The sequence below is a fragment of the Prionailurus viverrinus genome, chromosome A3 (assembly GCF_022837055.1).
Source record: "Prionailurus viverrinus isolate Anna chromosome A3, UM_Priviv_1.0, whole genome shotgun sequence".
Taxonomy (NCBI): domain Eukaryota; kingdom Metazoa; phylum Chordata; class Mammalia; order Carnivora; family Felidae; genus Prionailurus; species Prionailurus viverrinus.
In genome coordinates, this window is record NC_062563.1 from 125,750,149 (window position 1) to 125,769,111 (window position 18,963).

At 43.2% G+C, this 18,963-nt stretch overlaps 1 protein-coding gene across 1 annotated transcript; it reads left to right on the top strand.

Annotated features, from left to right (window-relative positions):
• The first annotated feature begins 1,927 nt into the window (after positions 1-1,927).
• Positions 1,928-7,617, top strand: TTC32 (tetratricopeptide repeat domain 32). The gene is made up of 3 exons (XM_047854389.1): positions 1,928-2,198; positions 5,623-5,789; positions 6,743-7,617. The coding sequence occupies exons 1-3, from the start codon at positions 2,047-2,049 to the stop codon at positions 6,880-6,882; spliced, it is 459 nt and encodes a 152-aa protein (XP_047710345.1). The 5' UTR covers positions 1,928-2,046; the 3' UTR covers positions 6,883-7,617.
• Positions 7,618-18,963: the final 11,346 nt, after the last annotated feature.

The following is an 18,963-nucleotide window of genomic DNA, read 5'->3' on the forward strand; positions in this document are numbered from 1 at the left end:
CTCATTTGGGAAGAGTTGAGTTTCCAAAGTTCTCTATATATTTTGGGGGGGAAATATGTATGTGTATGTGTGTATGCTTGTATACATATGTATTTGTGTGTATGTATATATATTTTTAACTGGTCCAGTCAATGAAAGTGAAGCTTTACTGAGGCCCCAGGATCATAGGGTCAGGCAAGAGGCTGCCCTGTAGGGGAAGGAGGAGCCCATTGAGGGACCTTATTTGATTTTTCTTCTCAGGGCTTGGGTTGTTGGTGTGGCCATACTTTTTTCAACAGTTGACAGTATGAAGTTGCAGGGGAACATAACACATTCAGCAGATTATCGTGTTGCAGTTGTATTTCTGGGTGAGGAGGCTCATTGATGCCACCCCACAGGCAAAGCACCACATGCAGGTGGACTCTGTGGAAGCCGGACTTGAGCATCAGAGAGGGACAGCAACTGAGCCTAGCTCCAGCAATGAAATTACAGGGCAGGCCCTCCAGTGTCATGTAGACCAGAGCTTCTCAAGTGTGACAGAGACACCAACTCAGAATCTTGTGTGTCCTATCAGTAGATGGACACATCAGCCCAGCATCTCTCACTGAACATGATTTGCAGATATTTCCTCCATTCTCTGGGTTTTTTTTTTACTCTGTATAGTCTTTTAATGCACAAAAGTTTTAAATTTTCATGAAGTCCAATTTATGTTTTGTCTTTGGGGTCACATCCAAGAAGTTGCCAAATCCAGTGTCACAAAGCTTTTGCTTTATATTTTCTCCTAAACATTTTATATTTTAGCTCTTACGTTTAGGTTTTTAATCCATTTGGAGTTAATTTTTTTATATGGTGTTTCAGTCCAACTTCATTCTTTTGCATGTGGATATCCAGTTTTTTCAGCAACATTTATTGAAAAGGCTGTCTTTATGCTAATACCAGTGTTTTGATTACTCTAACTTTGTAGTTGAGTTTTGAAAACAGGAAGTGAGTACTCCGACTTTGTTATTTTCAAGATTGTTTTTGGCTGTTTGGGATCCCTTGAAATCCCGTTATTAATCTTAGGATGGATTTTTTCTATTTCTACAAAAGTATCATCGGCATTTTGAAATGGATTCCATTGTATCTGTAGGTCCTTTTAACTTGAACATGGGATGTCCTTCCATTTATTTATGTGAAATTTCTTTCAGCAGTGTTTTATAGTTTACATTGGACAAGTCTTTCACTTCTTGGTTAATTCCTAAATATTTTATCCATTTTTGATGCCATTATAAATGGAACTGTTTTCTTAGTCTCCTCTCTGGAGTGTTCACTTTACGTAATTCTTACTTGAACTAAACATCTACTGTACTTAATCAATTACAATCTGGGTTTCCCTTTAGCATCAACAGCCAGAGAATGTAAACTAACATAACAGACCAAATTTTTAGCACAACATATTACTTAATGAATTCTTACACTATTCCACAGATATAAGAGGTTTGCAATCTAGGATCTTGGAGCTAATAAATGGTAGTTTGAATTCGGACACCTTCTCGACAGTGTGTCCGAATGGCCCCAGCCTATTCAGATCATCCTCTACCGGGTGTTTGGCTGAGAGTGGTCGCTGGAACCCCAAAGGCGTGCTACAATAAATCTGCTGGCCAATTAGCCATTCGTAAAGCAAACCAAGGTTTCTTCTGCTTCCGGCACAGTGAGGCTCTCTCCCCCCATAACTCGCTGTAACAAAGGACAAGCTCCTCGCAACATAAGTCCACGGATTTGGAAACCAGTTTGGAACCATCTGTCTACTGCTTTCTAGAAAAAGAGGCAGGCAGGACCAGCAGTAACACCAGAACCGCACTCCACCGCAGTCGGTCCGAACTTTACCGGTACGACTGAGCTCCCCGCCAGCACCGGCTCATCGATCTCGCGAGATGATGGGTCCTCGAAAGGCACAAACTTCCCCCTTTGCGAGCGCCGAGGTTTTGCTGTCAAATTCCGGGAGTGCGGAAGTGGCCCCGTGGTGCTGCCTCTAACCGTTCAGAAGTCAACTCCTTTTCTACACGAAAAGCTAGGCCTCAGACCGCTATGGATGGGCAGCAAGGGCAACCAAGCCAAGCATCGCTGGCACTCGCCCAAGCTCACTTCAACAAGGGCGAATACGCGGAAGCCGAGACGCTGTACTCCGCTTACATTCGCCAGTGCGCCTGTGCAGGCTCCGAGGGAGCTGCGCCCGTGAGGTAACTATCGCGAGAGGTGGGGTAGCTGCACCTCGGGGAGGTGCGAAGCAGGGGTCGTCAAAGCCCGGCGCTCAGCCGCCTGACTTTGGGGTACCGAGGATGCTGGGGGCGGATGCTTGCCTTTTCAGAAGGGCAGCAAGGGTCGCGTTCTTCTGGGACACCCGGGGCACCCGCTGCCTTCTCCCCCCGCCCCTGGGAGTTCTGTGTTACTCACTCTGACCCAGAGCGGCAGCTACGCTTTTCCGCCTGTCATTTTAACAGGCGGATATCGGAGACCTTGTGATGGCGATTGGACACGACTGGGTAGTGCCACGCGAGTACGTGGGACTGCGACTCCAACCGCCACATCCCAGCGAGGGTGTTTCCTTTTTCACTTGTGTGTGTGTGTTGCGTGGGGGGGGGGGGGGGGGGTTGGAGATCACTCGGCCTAAATATTATTTCACCCACACATCGTTCATCCATCGATATTTCAAAATGCATTTCTAAATATTAAGGGTTCTTAAACAACCATAATATCATTATTGTCACAAAATTCCTTAATGTGAAATACACAATTAGTGTTGTGTCCTGATTAATAACGTCTGTTGTTGTTTGTTTGTTTGATTTCTTGGTTGGTTTGTTTTTTTATAGCATTTGGTTCAAGTCAGGATGCACCAGGTCTCTTAATCTATAAGGCTCCCCTTCTTTTTTTTCCCTCGAAGTCTGTCGAGGAAGCCATCGTGTGTTTTGAGTGTTTACTGAATTCATCTCCCTGATGTCTCCCGCACTGTTTGTGAGTTGGCATTTAAATCCCGAGGCTCTATCCAATTCAGATCCTGTATTATGGCAAGACTATGTCACAGGTGGTGGTGTGGACTTCTGTCAGAAAGCATATAATGTTTTTCTTTTTGTGATGTTACCATCCTCACCTGCTAATACCTGCTTGCCCCAAGTACTTTGGATTTATACCTGGATGTGTAGCATTTGTTGTTATTCCAAATTTTGTCTGTGTTCTTATTGACGGAGTGGGGTGGACGAGGATGAGAAAAGAAAGAACAGAGACGGGTGGAATGAACAGCCTTTTGCCAGTTTTGTGTCTTCTGCACCATCACTCTTCTCTCTCTTCAGGGTTTTGGTTTTTCTTGACAGGATGCCAGTTTGTTTTTTGAATGAGCCTTATGATTCTTCTCCAGGTTGTTAAACTCATATGGAATGAAACCAGAAAAAATGAATTTGCTTTCTTGTTTTGATAACACACCAAGGTAATAGTTAATAGAAATTTCTGAACAGGCAGGAAGACAGTAGCATCATTCCCTGAGCTCCCCCGACCCCGCCAGCCATGGAAAAAAAAAAAAGATTAGTAAACATAGAAAATGTAGTTTTCTATCATTGTTTCAAGCTCAAAGAATAGACTTACCTAGTAGGTTTCAAAAAGTATTCATCAGCAACAGAAATATTGGGCCATCTAGTCTCCTTTGCACATCCAACCTGAAAAGCACTGACTATGTTTGTAGCAAATGTAGTATCTGCGTCTTAACGAAGGCAGGACAGAACATCTGCCAACATTTGGTAGAAGGTGGTCAGCGTGCCTGAATGAACCTTGTTTCCTTACAGTTCTGAAAATCTTCTAGGATCTCATGAATTTACAATGAATTCTGTCATTTCAGATTTTTTTCCATCAAATATATCTTTTAGCTTCAATTTATTTTTTAAAATAATAGGTCACTGAACCATTTTGAAAAAGTATTTGCAATTTTTGCATTCCTGTCACTCTGAATGGTTTACAACATTTTGTTTTCATATCCCAAAGTGCAGTGTTAGCCATAAACCTAACTTCCAAATGTATTATTATTATTTTTTATTTTTGTTAAAGTGTGCAAATGCAAAAAATCCACATTTGTGTTAGGTAATTAAATTCTAGTATGATAAATACTATCATTACTAAAATCTCAATATTGTGAAAATAAATTTCGGCTTTGACTGTTAGCCCGTGTGTTTAAAATATGAAGCAATTTCCACATGAAAAGTACATTTTTAGAATTTGTTGTAATGAGATCTAATTCTGAACCAAACATTTTACGGACCTCTGAATATAAGAAATTTGTAACAAAGTTTTAAAGCTTAAAAATGGAATGACCTTCCTGGAGTCCTGAGGCTGCATTTTTAAAAAGAAACCCTTTACTGGACGGCAGTTCACTGAGTATCGTAACAGAGATAGTTGTAGGGAGCATGCCCTCCTGTTCCCCAGGTTTCAGCGATGGTGCTGGTGGCATCCAGAGTATTCTCGCACTCAGTCTCTGTCATAGTTCACGGAAACAGAAGTTTTCTCATGTTGCAATGTTTCTGTCCATAGTTAGTGAACTTAGACTTTGAAGGAGACCCCCGTGAGGACCTCTGGTGGAAGCCGTGGTTGCAGTGCCTGTCAGATCTCAAGGATCTCGATATTAAGAGAATGTCACTTTTAATATCACTGACTGCAGTCACAGTGTTTTCTGAGGACTGTACTTTGCACCGTGGGGCATCACAAGGAAATGAGAGCTGAGTGTAGCCTGTGCCTTTTCTATTTGGCTCAAATTTGAGAATTCCCCTGGAAAAAAAGAAAGGAAAACAGAATTGTCTCGGACACGGAGCAGCGTCCGTTAATGTTCTCTGTGCAAGTGACTCCTCTGGCAGGGGAGGGGTGACCCGCTGAGTTGGTGGCTGGTCTGGCTGCCTCGGCTAAGCCCTTAAAGAAAGTCTGCTCACTCAGAGCCCCTTAGGCAGCCTCTGGAGGCTTCAGAAGCAGAGCCGATTCTGCACACAGGACCCCCAGAGCCCTGGGGGCTGATGCCCTCCTAGCAGAAGGCCCGTGTGGCCTTGGGGGCGATCCCACCTAAGATGGGAGGGAAGGCAGCTTTGTCCTGAGAAGCCCTCCTTGGGGGACAGCATACTGAATTTCCAGTCAGGGTCAACGTGTATTTCTTTATTGGTGAAAAATGATTAGAAATCTCATTTTTGGGGGGATCACTTAAAAATTTGAGAGTAACACTGATGATTCAATCTGCCGTATGTCTGTTGCAGACTGGAACTTTAGGCTGGCTTTTCCTCCTTGCTCAGCATGTCGTCTTTGCCCTGCTGGTATGTGCTGAGAAAATGAACAACGATTTTAATATTACATTCTGCAAAACAAGTAGTCAGTGAACAGGGTCTCTGAACATACTATGAAATTAATGTGTTTTTTCAGACTGACCAGGTAGCGCTATCTCCCTACAACGTGGATAACGGGATTAAACAAAAACTGATTCCACTGCTTTATTTCTTCGCATTTCCTTTCTTCAGCGTGGTGTTCCAGTGTAGATACTGCATGTTATAGGCGATGAAGTTTGACAATACCCAAAAGAGAGTGAAAGTGGAAGCGGGAGGCATTTGGTAACACACGTTTTTAATGGGAACTTTTTGTTTAAAGCAAATGCAGCCCGGAGGATTTGGCTACTGCGTATAACAACAGGGGGCAAATCAAGTACTTGAGGGTTGATTTTTATGAAGCCATGGATGACTACACATCTGCCATACGAGTCCAGCCCACGTTCGAAGTTCCGTATTACAACAGAGGGTTGATATTGTATAGGCTGGGTAAGAATTTTTTCCCCCTTTTGTCTTTGACTATATTCTGTGAATTCAGAGCTCTCAGATGCTGTGAAACTAATGTAGTAATCACCAAGTCTCCAATTTATGTTAAAATTGAGGCTTAGAGCCTGGAACAAAGAAAGCTTTTATTTTGGGCTTTTGGTGGGCTTTACAGACCGCAGTGGAGCCCTGGGGTGGGGATTGGACCTAGGCCGGGTGAGGGTGAGCCTGTCACTGGGCGCCTGTGCCTTCCCAACTGCTACTTGAGGGCAGTGCTGACGACCACCTGGGAAACTTGTCTGAGTTAAAATCTATTTTTTAAATGTTTATTTATTTTTGAGAGAGAGAGAGAGAGAGAGAGCAAGTGACGCAGGGGCAGAGAGGAGGGGACAGAGGATCCAAAGCAGGCTGTGCGCCACGGACAGCAGAGCCCAATGTGGGGCTCAAACTGGTGAACTGCGAGATCATGACCTGAGGTGACACTCAATCGACTGAGCCTCTGAGTTAAAGTCTTTAAAGGCACCTGAGACAATATAAAGTGAAAGGGTTTTAGATCCTTGCATTAATGAGACTGTAGGTACTGTTTTTCTTTTAAAGTGTTAAAAAGAATACGAATTTCCTGTTTTTAATTTTACTGTCATTGTGTAAAATCGGTGTTAGGATTTTGTTGAGATTTTATGATGATTTATGCTGTAAATAAATAAACCCAGAGCTAATTTTAAGTGTTAATTTAAATTGAATTTAAAATTTTAATTTTAATGATGGCGTAAGGACATGCAAAATTACTTTGATATACACATGTGTATGTCATTACTAAGAGAAAAACAATCCTTTACTAGGAGTGGTTGAAAGCTCGTAAATATAAAAGCCAAAGTGTGTGTTCTCTGAACTCTGCTATGAATAATGTATAGAAATACTCAGTTTTATTACTCTTTTTCATTTTTTGCGTTCTGGTACAGGATACTTTGATGATGCTTTGGAAGATTTCAAGAAGGTATTAGACTTAAATCCTGGATTCCAAGATGCTACCTTGAGCTTAAAACAGACTATTCTAGACAAAGAAGAAAAACAAAGAAGAATTAATGAAAAAAATTATTGAAAGTTTTAGCATAATTGAAATATTAACTCATGATCCTTATACCTGGCATCTCGTTGCTTGTAATGTCAAGTTAGGTGTTGAGCTATTTCGATTTCTATTTAAGGTAGAGATTCATTATTAGCACCGAAAGTTAAGTGATGTATTTAAAGTAGTTAATTTCAGATTGAGTAACTATGTTGAATAAGTTGCTTTTTATAAAGTGTAAATAAATAATACCAAGGTATAGTGTGTTATTACAGTAAAATATTTAAAGAAGAGTGTGGCATTTTCTTCAGTAAAACTATATTTTTTGTTGTTTTCTATTCTCAACTTTGTATTTAAAAAATTTGGCATTTACAGAAAAGTTGAAGTACAATACAACGAACATCTATAAACTCTTCACTTGGATTCGCTAGTTGTTACCATTGGACCACATTTGCTTTCTCTCTATATTTAAATATATAAATTTTGCTAAACCATTTGAAAAGAAGTTGCAGATATCCCAATACTTTACCCCTAAATGTTTCAGTCTGCAGCTTCTAAGAATCGAGACATCCTCCACTGCAGCTGCAATACCATTATAGTACCTCATAAAATTAATAATTCTATAATATCGTCCATACCCAGCCCGTGTTCGAATTTCCCTGATTGCTTCCACCGTGTCTCACGTAGCTTTTTATTTCTGGACCTGGAATGAATCAAGTTACGTTGCCTTTTGTTGTTGTATCTCTTTGAGTTCTTCTAATCTAGAATAATTCCCTGCCATTTTCTCCCCGTGGCATTCACCTGGCGAGCAAAGCTTTTTTATACAGCTAAGCTAAAGAGATGCCACATTGGGGCTTAAAAACAAACACATGTTCTACATGCGAACAATTTGAAACCAGTCTAGATTTTCTCCAGAAATCATTGATAAGATAGGTTGATATTTAAATATGTAAGTCTTCTGTCTCTGGATAATGACAGGAGTTATCGTCATCAACATTTATTGACTACTCACTACAAGCCAAGTACTCTTCAGACTCTGTGTAATGAATTAGGAATTGGAAGGGGGTGGAGAGAGAGGTGAGGAACTGAGAAAAGCACTTCATAAACATAAGGCTTAAAAAAAATCTGATTTATTTGGGTGCTGTCAATAAACAGGCTGATAAAGCTGTCTAGAATGGGCAAGAAGGGGGAGACAAGACAATGCCGTATCTCCTCTACGTTTTTTGTTTGTTTTTATTGTTGAGGTTTGACTTTCAAAGATACATATCCTCCATCTTGGGATCGCCCACACCGTTTCACTGTTGCCGTGGGAAAAACCGTTTTGGGGTGGCAGTGACCCTCGGGAGGAGAAAGGCCAGGGCATTTGCCCGGTGGCTTTCGAGGAAGATGTGCTGTTAGTTCTCCGGCCGGCCCAGAGGCAAGCACCGGATCGGCCTTAAAGGGTTGTTTCGAGTTCAAGAGGTCTCGTGAAGCAGAAGAAGTAATTGCCCAGCTTGTAGCTCATAAACAACATCTGACAAAATACATGGAGAATTTGGGCTGCAGGTGAATGAGTATTTTTGAAAAGAAGTTTGAAAGGAAACTGAAAGTATCCATATCTCTGGAATTCCTCACATTTTCCAGCGTGGCTTCTCTTTCCATTTGTTGGAAATGTCTTTAAAACAATTTGTAAAGTTGCATTAAAATGTGAAAAAAAAAAAATCTCTCTTAAAACTTTTATTTAAAAAGCAAAGTCCGTAGGCCTTGGGAGAACTTCAAGCCCTTCTATCCAGAATATCAAATATTTATATAACGCTCCAGTAACTTTGTTTTCTCTTGGCTTCTATTCTCTTTTCCCTACTGTTGACTGGGGTCAGAAGTAATATGAAAAACAAAAACCAATCCCCCACCCCCACCCCGCCCAACTCCGTAAAAGAATTTATTTGGTTTTTTAGATTCAACATTTCTTCATCCTTTATCGGAAGAAAAGAAAATCACTGAAGGTCTGAATCAGCACTTGCTAATTAGAACCCAGGCACGGCTTTTTCTCTTGTTACTGGAAATAACTGAAGAATAATGTATTTTTATCACTTCAAAACTTCAGGCATTATGCATCCAGATTGTAAATTTCTGATTGACTAAATAATACCTTTGCTATGTGCCTTAAAGATATTCTTTTTTGTATGCTATTACTCAGATTTCTCGTATTTTAGTATTTCTACTAGAAAAGTACCCAAACGATGTCATTTTCCAGTTTTTCTCTCTGCAAAAACAAGGCAGAAAATTGTGATTTGTTACAAAGTACGGTAAGAGAATAAATGGACGTAAGTTACTTTTGAGCTTAGAAAATAACTCTTCCACCAGTTGAAAGCCGGGAACTATTTATCTTTGCTGAAATCTAGAACTGAATGAAGCTTGAGGACTTAACTTTCCGACAACAGACTACAGTCTGCTAGTGGAACAGCAAACTAAATTTCCAGGTCAGCTTTTAATCATTATCTCTTTGCCCTCTCCTGGCTCTTCTCTGGTGTTTCCTTCTTTCACTGGCCTCTCTACCCTTCCCCCACTCTCAACATAAATCTTGCCCCCTGTCACCGTCCAGGTCTTAAGTCTCTTCTCAGTGGGTGTGATAGATGTCAACCTGCCTTCAGGGCAAATCAATTTGGCATTTACACTGATCTTCATCTCAGTACCAAGTCTAATCCCCCTTAAAATTTTAACTCAGTTTCAAGTAATTAATTAAGCCTCTTTCTTGCTTAACAGCATTTATTTGTCCCTGAAAATGTTTATAGTTGAAAAGCTACTATAAAAAAAAAAAAATCCATTCCATTAAGTTTAACTGGAAAAATTATGAATGCCATTTTAGCCCAAGTTACCCAAATAGTTTTCACAGGTAGAAAAATATATTAATTGAGCAATGAAGACAAGTTTATATAAGTAATAGGAATTTGAAATCACATAATTACATTTACAACAATTACATCAAGTGTTATGCCATGAATGTTGACTTATACTCATTTTTTTCTTCCTGTACTATTAAAAAAAAAGCTTTGTTGAGACATAACTCACATATCATACAATTCACCCCCTTAAAGTGTACAATTCAATGTTTTTTTTTTTTTTTTGAATATATTCAGTTTCTGTCCCGCTTTTAAAAGCAAGTTTTCAGCATTTTTGGGTTTCATGGTCCTCTTGTAAACTGCACTTACTGAAGTTATAACAGAAAAACACTTTTGGGCAAATGAAGGGCTAAACAGTACCTAAGAGCTTACACACAAAACAGATGGGGAGTCCTGAAGGATCGTCTCATCCCCTAAGTAGCACAATGCCAACTGAGTACACGGGAGGCTGTGGCTCTGCCCGAAGCTGACATCGGAATTTCACTTCTGCAGCACATTTACCGTGTTTGAGTGAACAGGTTGTTATTTTTAAAAAGTGCTGACAAACACATGGTATAACGTTTCAAGACCCTAGTGAAAAGCCAACAGTCGCTACATGAGCTAAGTGTGTTATTATAACAGCTTCTAGATGAATTCATGTTTTGGTGTTTTCCATACTTCTCAAAAATGTGACAATAAATTATGGGAAAGGGATTCCAGTTAAAATGGCATTTGGTCAGAGACAGATTTGTTGAATTTCACATCTGATGTCCGAGGGCTTAAAAACAAACAAACGCCATTACATTCTTTACAAAAAGGAAAGAAGATGAGAAATACAATTGTGTTTTTTTGAGAAGCAAAGCAATTGGTAAGATTTAAAAACACAGTTTGTATCTTTTAAAATCACAAGCAGATGAAAGGACACATCCAAAAGGCAAATGATAAAAGAAACCCAAAAGGGAAGCCCACAAAGAAATTCTGACCTGAGAATACGCATAAACAGAGTGAACTCAGAGCACAGCAGTGTCCTCCCAGGTTTGTGTGTCTGTCAGCATATAATCTCACGTGCAACAACACAATGAAGGAGGTCTTGTTTTTCATAAAGGGTGAAGCTGGGGCTGAGAAATTCAGTAACTTGCTCAAAATGATGTTCCAAAATCCATGTAAACATTCAAAACTGCAGTTAGTTATCAACTGATTTTTGTTGCTAGCATCAACTCAAAGCAGACATGAGAATTTTTTTTTTTTTTTTTTTGCCTGCTACAAAATTTAAATCGCTGGTAAATTGTTTTAGTGTCCATCAAGGTGAGTACCAAACCAATATTAAAATTGGTTTTTACAATGGAACATTACTGCAATTCTAGAGTTCCTTGTTGGTAATTTTCCTTCTTGATTGAAAACAGACACAAAAGATGGTGAAAAGCAGATTAATATTATGAGCAAACTGCATTTGGAAAATGGAAAGCCACAGCTGCCAATATGTAAATTTGTATCTTATGTTAAGAAAAAGTATCCAACATCTATAAATAAGGCAAAAGGAAGATTGCATGTCCTTTCAATAGCACACTGAGCACAGCCTAACAGACCCACCCAGGGACTATTTAATTCTCTGGGATTACATGTAATTTACAGATCTCTGTCCAGAGGAGAAGTAAGTGATTTCTGTCTGATAGAAATGATAACCCTAAAGATCATGGTTTTATCGCCCTGGCGGACATTAACCAGTTTTGATTCCAACCTCGTAACTTTATTCCCCAATTCTTTCTTCATTGACTGTAAATACTCAGTTCCTCAAATGCTCTTTTACTGTCTTGGTGTTTCTCTCATTCATGAGTTAAAAAGACATTTGTCACGTGTTCATTCTGTTTTCTTAGAAGAGTCATGCATAGTTATAAAAAAAATTTTTTTTTTTTTAACGTTTATTTATTTTTGAGAGAGACAGAGCACGAAGAATAGAAGAAGACACAGAATCGGAAGCAGGCTCCAGGCTCTTGAGCTGTCAGCACAGAGCCCGACGCCGGGCTTGAACTCACAAATTGTGAGATCATGACCTGAGCCCAAGTTGGTCACTCAGCAGACTGAGCCACCCGGGCACCCCAAGTTGTGCGTAGATTTAAACAATTTATATTTTTGCACTTCCATTGAAAAAACAAAACCAACTTTAATAGAGTTTGCCATTATATAGTCTCTTAAATTATTTCTCGCAGGACTACGAGAAAGGAGGGACTGGAAATTTCTACTGCCTGCTTATTTGAAATTTCAATAATTCTTGTTTGGATTATGTTGAGGTTTAATTGAGCTCCGAATGAAGTGGAGTATAGGGAAGGCCCTAACCTTAACTCACATACATGTAAGTACTCCCTTTAAAAGTAGGCAAAAGCTGCAGAGAATGTGTTGTAAAAAAAAGGAAAGCGCCCCCCCATCCCCCATCCCAACCCCCAGGCCCTTTCCTGCTCTCACCCTGCAGAAGGAGCCACTGTTACATTGTATCTATCCTTCCAGACCTTTCTGGTTGTACAAATAAACACACAGACACACGTATGCGTATGCATACGGCTTACGTATCTTTATAAGGTAATTTAAATTATTGATTGTCTTGGACATTCTTCTTTGTAAGAACAGAGATCTGCCTCATTCTGCTTGGACCCATGATTTTAAAATCACATGAAGAATGCTTGCCAATTTTTTGTTATAAAATTAATAATGCATATGGTAATAAAAATTAAAAGCGCACCGGAGGGATAAATGGAGAGTAAGACCCTCTCCTCCGCATTCCCCTCCAGAGGTGACCGCCTTAACCAGAACAAGGGGAAACAGTGTTGAACAGCTCACTTTCCTGTTCCTGCCGCTCACATCTTTAAAACATTTGTTTTAGTTCTTTTCACCACCTTTATGGATCTGTGCCCTCGAAGCGGTTTTGGCCAGTTTGTACCAAGAATACCTCTGAGTATGTAGCCTTTTGACAACACATCTGCCGGAACCTATTTCCACTTCTTCAGAGCGCTCTTTTTAAGGTTACAGTTGCCACAGCGCAACCTGAGCTTGTGAGAATCTGAGCTCCTGGGCCTCCCCACTCCGCTCCCCGCTGCTGCTGGAGCCAGACCCCAGCCCCAGACTCCTCCGCCCCTTATCCACGCTCCAGACCCCTGCCCCAGACCTCCACCGACCCCAGAACGCCCCCCCACCCCCTCACCCCCTCACCCCACCCCACCCTGCTCGAGACCCCTGCCCCAGACCTCGACCCCAGAACACCCCCCCACCCCCTCACCCCCTCACCCCCTCACCCTACCCCCTCACCCCAGACTTCCCTGCTCCAGACCCCTGCCCCAGACCGCCCCCGCCCCCTCACCCCAGACTCCCCTGCTCCGGACCCCTGCCCCAGTCCCCTCCTGCCCCAGGACGCCCCAGCCCCAGACCCCGCCCCACAACGCCCCTGCCCTAAAACCCGTGCCCAGAACCGTCCCCGCTCCAGACTCCCCCGCCCCAGACCCCGCCCCACACCCCAGATCCCTCACCCCAGAACCCCCGCTCCAGCAGCTGCACAGACCCTGAGCCACGTGATTCTCTCCTCCTCCTCTGCTACCACCCCAGGCCCCCTTACTGCCCCCTCTTTCTGTGCAGGTCTCCCAACTGGTCTGCCTTGGCTCTCTCTCACCCCATAGTGGCTTGTCAGTAGGAAAGCAGGTTTCTCCCAAAGGCACTTTGTGCTTGCGGCTCCCTCCCGCCCCTCATCCTGAGGCCCTCCCCTCCTAAAGGCCTTTGATCACTTCACCTCACGGTGGCCCTCATCTGCCCTGCAAGTCCAACTGACCCCCTCATCTCACTTTCTCTGCCGGCACCGGCGCAGTGTGTGTGGATTCCTTGTGCCTCCCAGTCTTCTCCCACTGGAAGGTAAGTCTCCTCCAGGGTAGGGGTGTTTGTCTGCCCTGCCCACTGCTCCATCACCAGCAACTACAACAGAGCCTGGCACACGGAAGGGTCTCCAATGTGTTGAATGGATGAATGCATTACTTATCAAATCTGCTAATTCACTTGCTGTTTAGCTCTGGCAGATTCGTTGGTGGCTACTAGGTGTGGCATGAACAAGTGTTTGATCCCTTGTTTCCCGATCTTGGAAAGAGCCTGATGTATAGTTGTTTTTATTTTATTTAAAACAGCTCACTGTTCTAGTTTAGAGGAAGAAGTCCTCTAGAAGGCAAGGTTAATTCAGCAGGGACTTTATGTATTAATATGGCTTTATAACAGGTACCTGTTATGGGTTGAATTGTGTCCCCCAAAAAGATATGCAGAAGTCTTAACCATCAGTACCTTAGAATGTGAAGCTATTTGGGTAGTGGGCTGTTGCACATGTAACTAGTTAAGGTGAGGTCATATTGGAGCTGGGTGGGCCCTTAATCCAATATGATTGATGTCCATAGAGGAAGGAATTTGGACACAGACACGGGAGAAGGCCGTGTGAATATGGGAGCAGAGACCACAAGCCAAGGACTGCCTGGGGCCACCATAAGCTGGGGGAGGGCAAGAAAAGATCCTCTCCTAGGGTGTCCAGAGGGAGCATGGCCCTGGTGAACCTTGATTTCAGACGTTGAATCTCCAGAACTGGGAGAGAAAACATTTCCGTTGTTATCAGCCACCCAGTTTGTGGTGCTTTGTTACCAAAACCCTGGGAAACTAAGCCAGCACCTAATGACTGTTAGTTCAGTTTCCAAATGATCTGTGTTTTACACATATGCCTTTGTGTTCTACTCTGTAGAAGGAGCAGCAAACATTTTGTTGGAATGAACCTGTAAAGTAAAGATTTCCAAGGGAGGGGAGGGAAGAAAGGGACCTTCCTTCCCTTTCTTCAGGCTGAATCAGGACAGGGGCTCGTGACTAAGCACCCTCCAAAACATTCTGGGTTTTCCTGGCTGTCTGCTGAGAAGTCCATAACCACCCCATGTGCCTTCAAGACACTCAACTCTTGGAGGACAGAGGCTCCTCTGGTTTGAGGCTGAACAGAAAAGTGGGAGTCCTTTCAGACTGCCAAGCAACAAGCCATTACAACAAGCCAGGTGAGACGCCATCCAAGTTGGCTGAGCCGGCAGGATTGGGAGCTGTCAGTGGGGCTCGCAGAACGATAATCATTTCCATTATGAAGACCAGCTGCCAGTAGACTTCTTGGAATTGGAGCAGCCTCTTGAATGGGGAGGAGAGGCGGAGGGAGAATGGAGTGAGGCGTCTGCATGCGGAGCCCAAGCCTGCATCTGTCGCAGATGCCAGCATGTGGCAATGGCCCGTGTCTACTTCTCTCCCCTTGTTATTCCCACTCCCACCTGTCTGTCTCTGCTCTCAGTGTTCTCTCTCAGTGTTGCTTCCCTCATTTATTCAAATCCTGCCCATTCTTTAAGCTTCGAGAACTACCATTAGCCCTTCCCTGCCAAGATCAGCCCAGACTCCTCTCCTTATTCTCCAGTGTTTCATTATGGTCTAGACGGAGCATCGTTGCCACTGAATGTGGCCCACACAGCCGTGGTGTTGGCATCAACTGGGTCTGTATCTCAGGGTTCCCAGAGTGTGCTCACTGGACCAGCAGCACCAAGGAACCTGTCAGAGAGCAAACATCTGGACCCCACCCCAGGCCCACTGAACCTGACTCCCTTGGTCAAGGGGTAGGCAGCCTTCTGCGTTTCACTGGCACCCCTGGAAGAGGCTGCTGCCCACTCAAGGTGAGAGCCACTTGCCTATATCCTTCAGCTCAGCATTTAATTTTGCTCTTTCATGTTCTGGGTGTTTCTCTCCCCCTTCAAGCGGAGGACCCTGAGGACAGGAACTGTATTTGTGTGTGTGTCTCTGGCACTTGGCCCAGGTGTGAGCATGGATGCCTGATGTCCAGAGGTGACTGATCAGTGTCGCCTCCCCCATCTGTTCTATTCCAGCATGTGGAGAAGGGGAGAGGAGGAGAGTACAGAGGAGGGAGACTTCCCTTTGTTCTGTTGAGTCTCTCACGGATTTCAGGTTTTTGGAGAGGGTGGGGTGTTGTTTCCTGTCTCCAACTGGAGACCAAATCGGTACCACAGAATTTTGCACAATGGGTAATACTGAGTTATCACGTCGGGATCTGCCTTGATCCAAAATTTTGTCTCCAATAGTTTTATGTGGGATTTCCTCTCTGGAAAAAAGGTCATTGCTATTGACCAAATAAAGCAATGCTGGCTAACTGTTCCTTTTACTGGATCAATAAGTCCTTCCTCTGGGCAAGTACCAGTGGCTAGTTCTGTTGGCTTCCAGCATCAGCGAGAAGGATTTTCAGACATGACTAATGTATAGCGTCCTCAGGCTCCCTACTCACGGGCTCTCATAAAACACTGCTGTGTTCCATCATCATCAATTAAGGCCACAGCCAGCAGTCCCGGGCTTGTGGGGGGGGGGGGTGGGCCTTGCCTCGAGTGCTCTTCCTCCTCCGTCTGCTAGCTTTCACATTTCTAGACATCATTCCTTTTGAGTTGCTTAATGGGCATATAATTTTAATCGGAGTCATATGACACTTGAGCTGGAAGGAACTTGAGAAATCATCTACTCCTTTATTTTTATTTACGTATCATTTGCTTATTTAAAAGACTTTATCTTGTAGAGTTTTAGTTTTGCAACAAAATTAAGAGGAAACTACAGAGATGATGCATAAACCTTCTACCCCGACACATGCACAGCATCCCTTGTGATTGACATCACTCACCAGGATGGTGCCTTTTTAAATTTTAAATTTTTTTTTTTTTTTTTTTTACCAAGCATGAACCTAGCTCATGCTCTGCTCTGCTAAAAAAATGTTAAAAATTTTTTAACGTTTATTTATTTTTGAAGGAAAGAGAGACAGAGCGTGAGTGGGGGAGGGGCAGAGAGAGAGACACACACAGAGTCCGAAGCAGGTTCCAGGCTCCGAGCTGTCAGCACAGAGCCCAACGCGGGGCTCGAACTCACGAACCGTGAGATCATGACCTGAGCCCAAGTGGGTGGCTTAACCGACTGAGCCACCCAGGCGCCCACGTTAAACATTTTTTTTAAAAGAATAACAGTGACTTGCAGTTAGTGAAGCACCTCTGTTTATACTTGCTTTCATTGATCCCGACGCCATCTGTAGACTGCTTCAAGATGCAATTCTTTGCCCGGGGCCATCCCCAGAGTGGGAGCCCATAGGCCCAGCCCTGTGATGAGTTGTGCAAGAGTTCAGAAACGCGATGCAAAGAAGCATTATGTACACAGGGACCCAGCTCACACCCCTGAGTAGAAAGGGTGCCCCAAGGCCCAGGTAAGTTGTGGGGCCCTAGCTGGGGACTGCGGGAAAGGAAGCTGCTATAAAGAACTTCGGGAGGGTAGAAGAGAAAGGGTAATAGAGACTTAATGGTGTTTCCACCCATGTAAATGTGGGTTATAATTTTACCTGTGAACATGGGAAGGAGAATGGAAATTCACATAGAACTGGAGGTGCAAGAGGAGGAATGCTACTGGGATTAGGGTCAAGGACTAGTTAGAGAAACTTCTAGTAAACAAATGCCTGTCATCTTCCATTGGTTCTCACTTAAGCCTCATGATATCCCTTCCAAACTGACGGTATTTCTATTTTACCAAAAAGGGAAGAGTCCTGACTTAACTTAGGTTTCAATTAGCCTTTAATTAGGCAGGGGTCAACGTTTTAGAAAGTCCCAGGTTCTTCCTCTCCTTGCACCTGAGCTGCCTCTGGGGCGACCAGCTTGTGCTGCTTTGCCCAGGACTTTCTTGATTTTGAGACGGGAAGTCCAGCATCCTTGGAACCCCCTCAATCTGAGCAAAAGTACTCCTCTTTTTGCTCCTCCTCGTCCCAGGGTACAGGCAGTCTTGACAGGAACCACTCTGGCTGCCACAAGGCCTGAGTCAGGCCTGCTTTGCTCAGCTGACTGTGCTGGCCCCAGGGCAGGTGGCTGCCTCCTGATTCTTTGGTGACATGGGATGGAGTCCACAGCCCCAGGCTGCCTGCTGATGGCCAGCTCCCATCACACTGCCTTCATCCATCCATCTATCTATCTATCTATCTATCTATCTATTTATAATACAATTTATTGTCAAGTTAGCTAACATACAGAGTATACAGTGTACTCTTGGTTTCAGGAGTAGATTCCCACGATTCATTACTTCTGTTCAACACCCAGTGCTCATCCCAACAAGTGCCCTCCTCAATGTCCATCACCCATTTTCTCCTCTCCCCGGCACCCCCATCAACGCTCAATTTGTTCTCTGAATTTTTTTTTTAATGTTTATTTATTATTGAGAGACAGAGCGTGAACAGGGGAGGGGCAAAGAGAGAGGGAGACACAGAACTGGAAGCAGGCTCCAGGCTCTGAGCTGTCAGCACAGTGCCTGATGCGGGGCTCAAACTCATAAACCGCAGGATCATGACCTGAGCTGAAGTCAGACACTCAACCGACTGAGCCACCCAGGCGCCCTGTTCTCTGAATTTAAGAGTCTCTTATGGTTTGATTCCCTCTCAGTTTGTAACTTTTTTTTTCCTTCCCTCCCTCCACGGTCTTCCGTTAAGTTTCTCAAATTCCACATATGAATGGGAACATATGATGTCTTTCACTGACTGACTTATTTCACTTAGCATAATACCCTCCAGTTCCATCCATGTTGCTGCAAATGGCAAGATTTCATCCTTTCTCATTGCCGAGTAGTATTCCATTGTATATATAAACCACATGTTCTTTACCCATTCATCAGTAGATGGACATTTGGGCTCTTTCCATAATTTGGCAATTGTTGACAGTGCTGCCTTAAACATTGGGGTACATGTGCCCTTATGAGTCAGCACTCCTGTAGCCTTTGGATAAATTCCTAGCAGTGCTATTGCTGGGTTGTAGGGTAATTCTATTTTGAATTTTTTGAGGAAACTCCACACTGTTTTCCAGAGCGGCTGCACCAGTTTGCATTCACACCAGTAGTGCAAGAGGGTCCCCGTTTCTCTACATCCTCACCAACATCTGTTGTTTCCTAAGTTCTTAATTTTAGACACTCTGATCAGCGTAAGGTGGTATTTCAATGTGGTTTTGATTTGTATTTCCCTGATGATGAGCAATGTTGAGCATCTTTTCATGTGTTGGCCATCTGGATGTCTTCTTTGGAAAAGTGTCTATTTGTGTCTTCTGCCCATTTCTTCACTGGATTATTTGTTATTCAGGTGTTGATTTTGGTAAGTTCTTTATAGATTTTGGGTACTAATCCTTTATCCGATATGTCATTTGCAAATATCTTC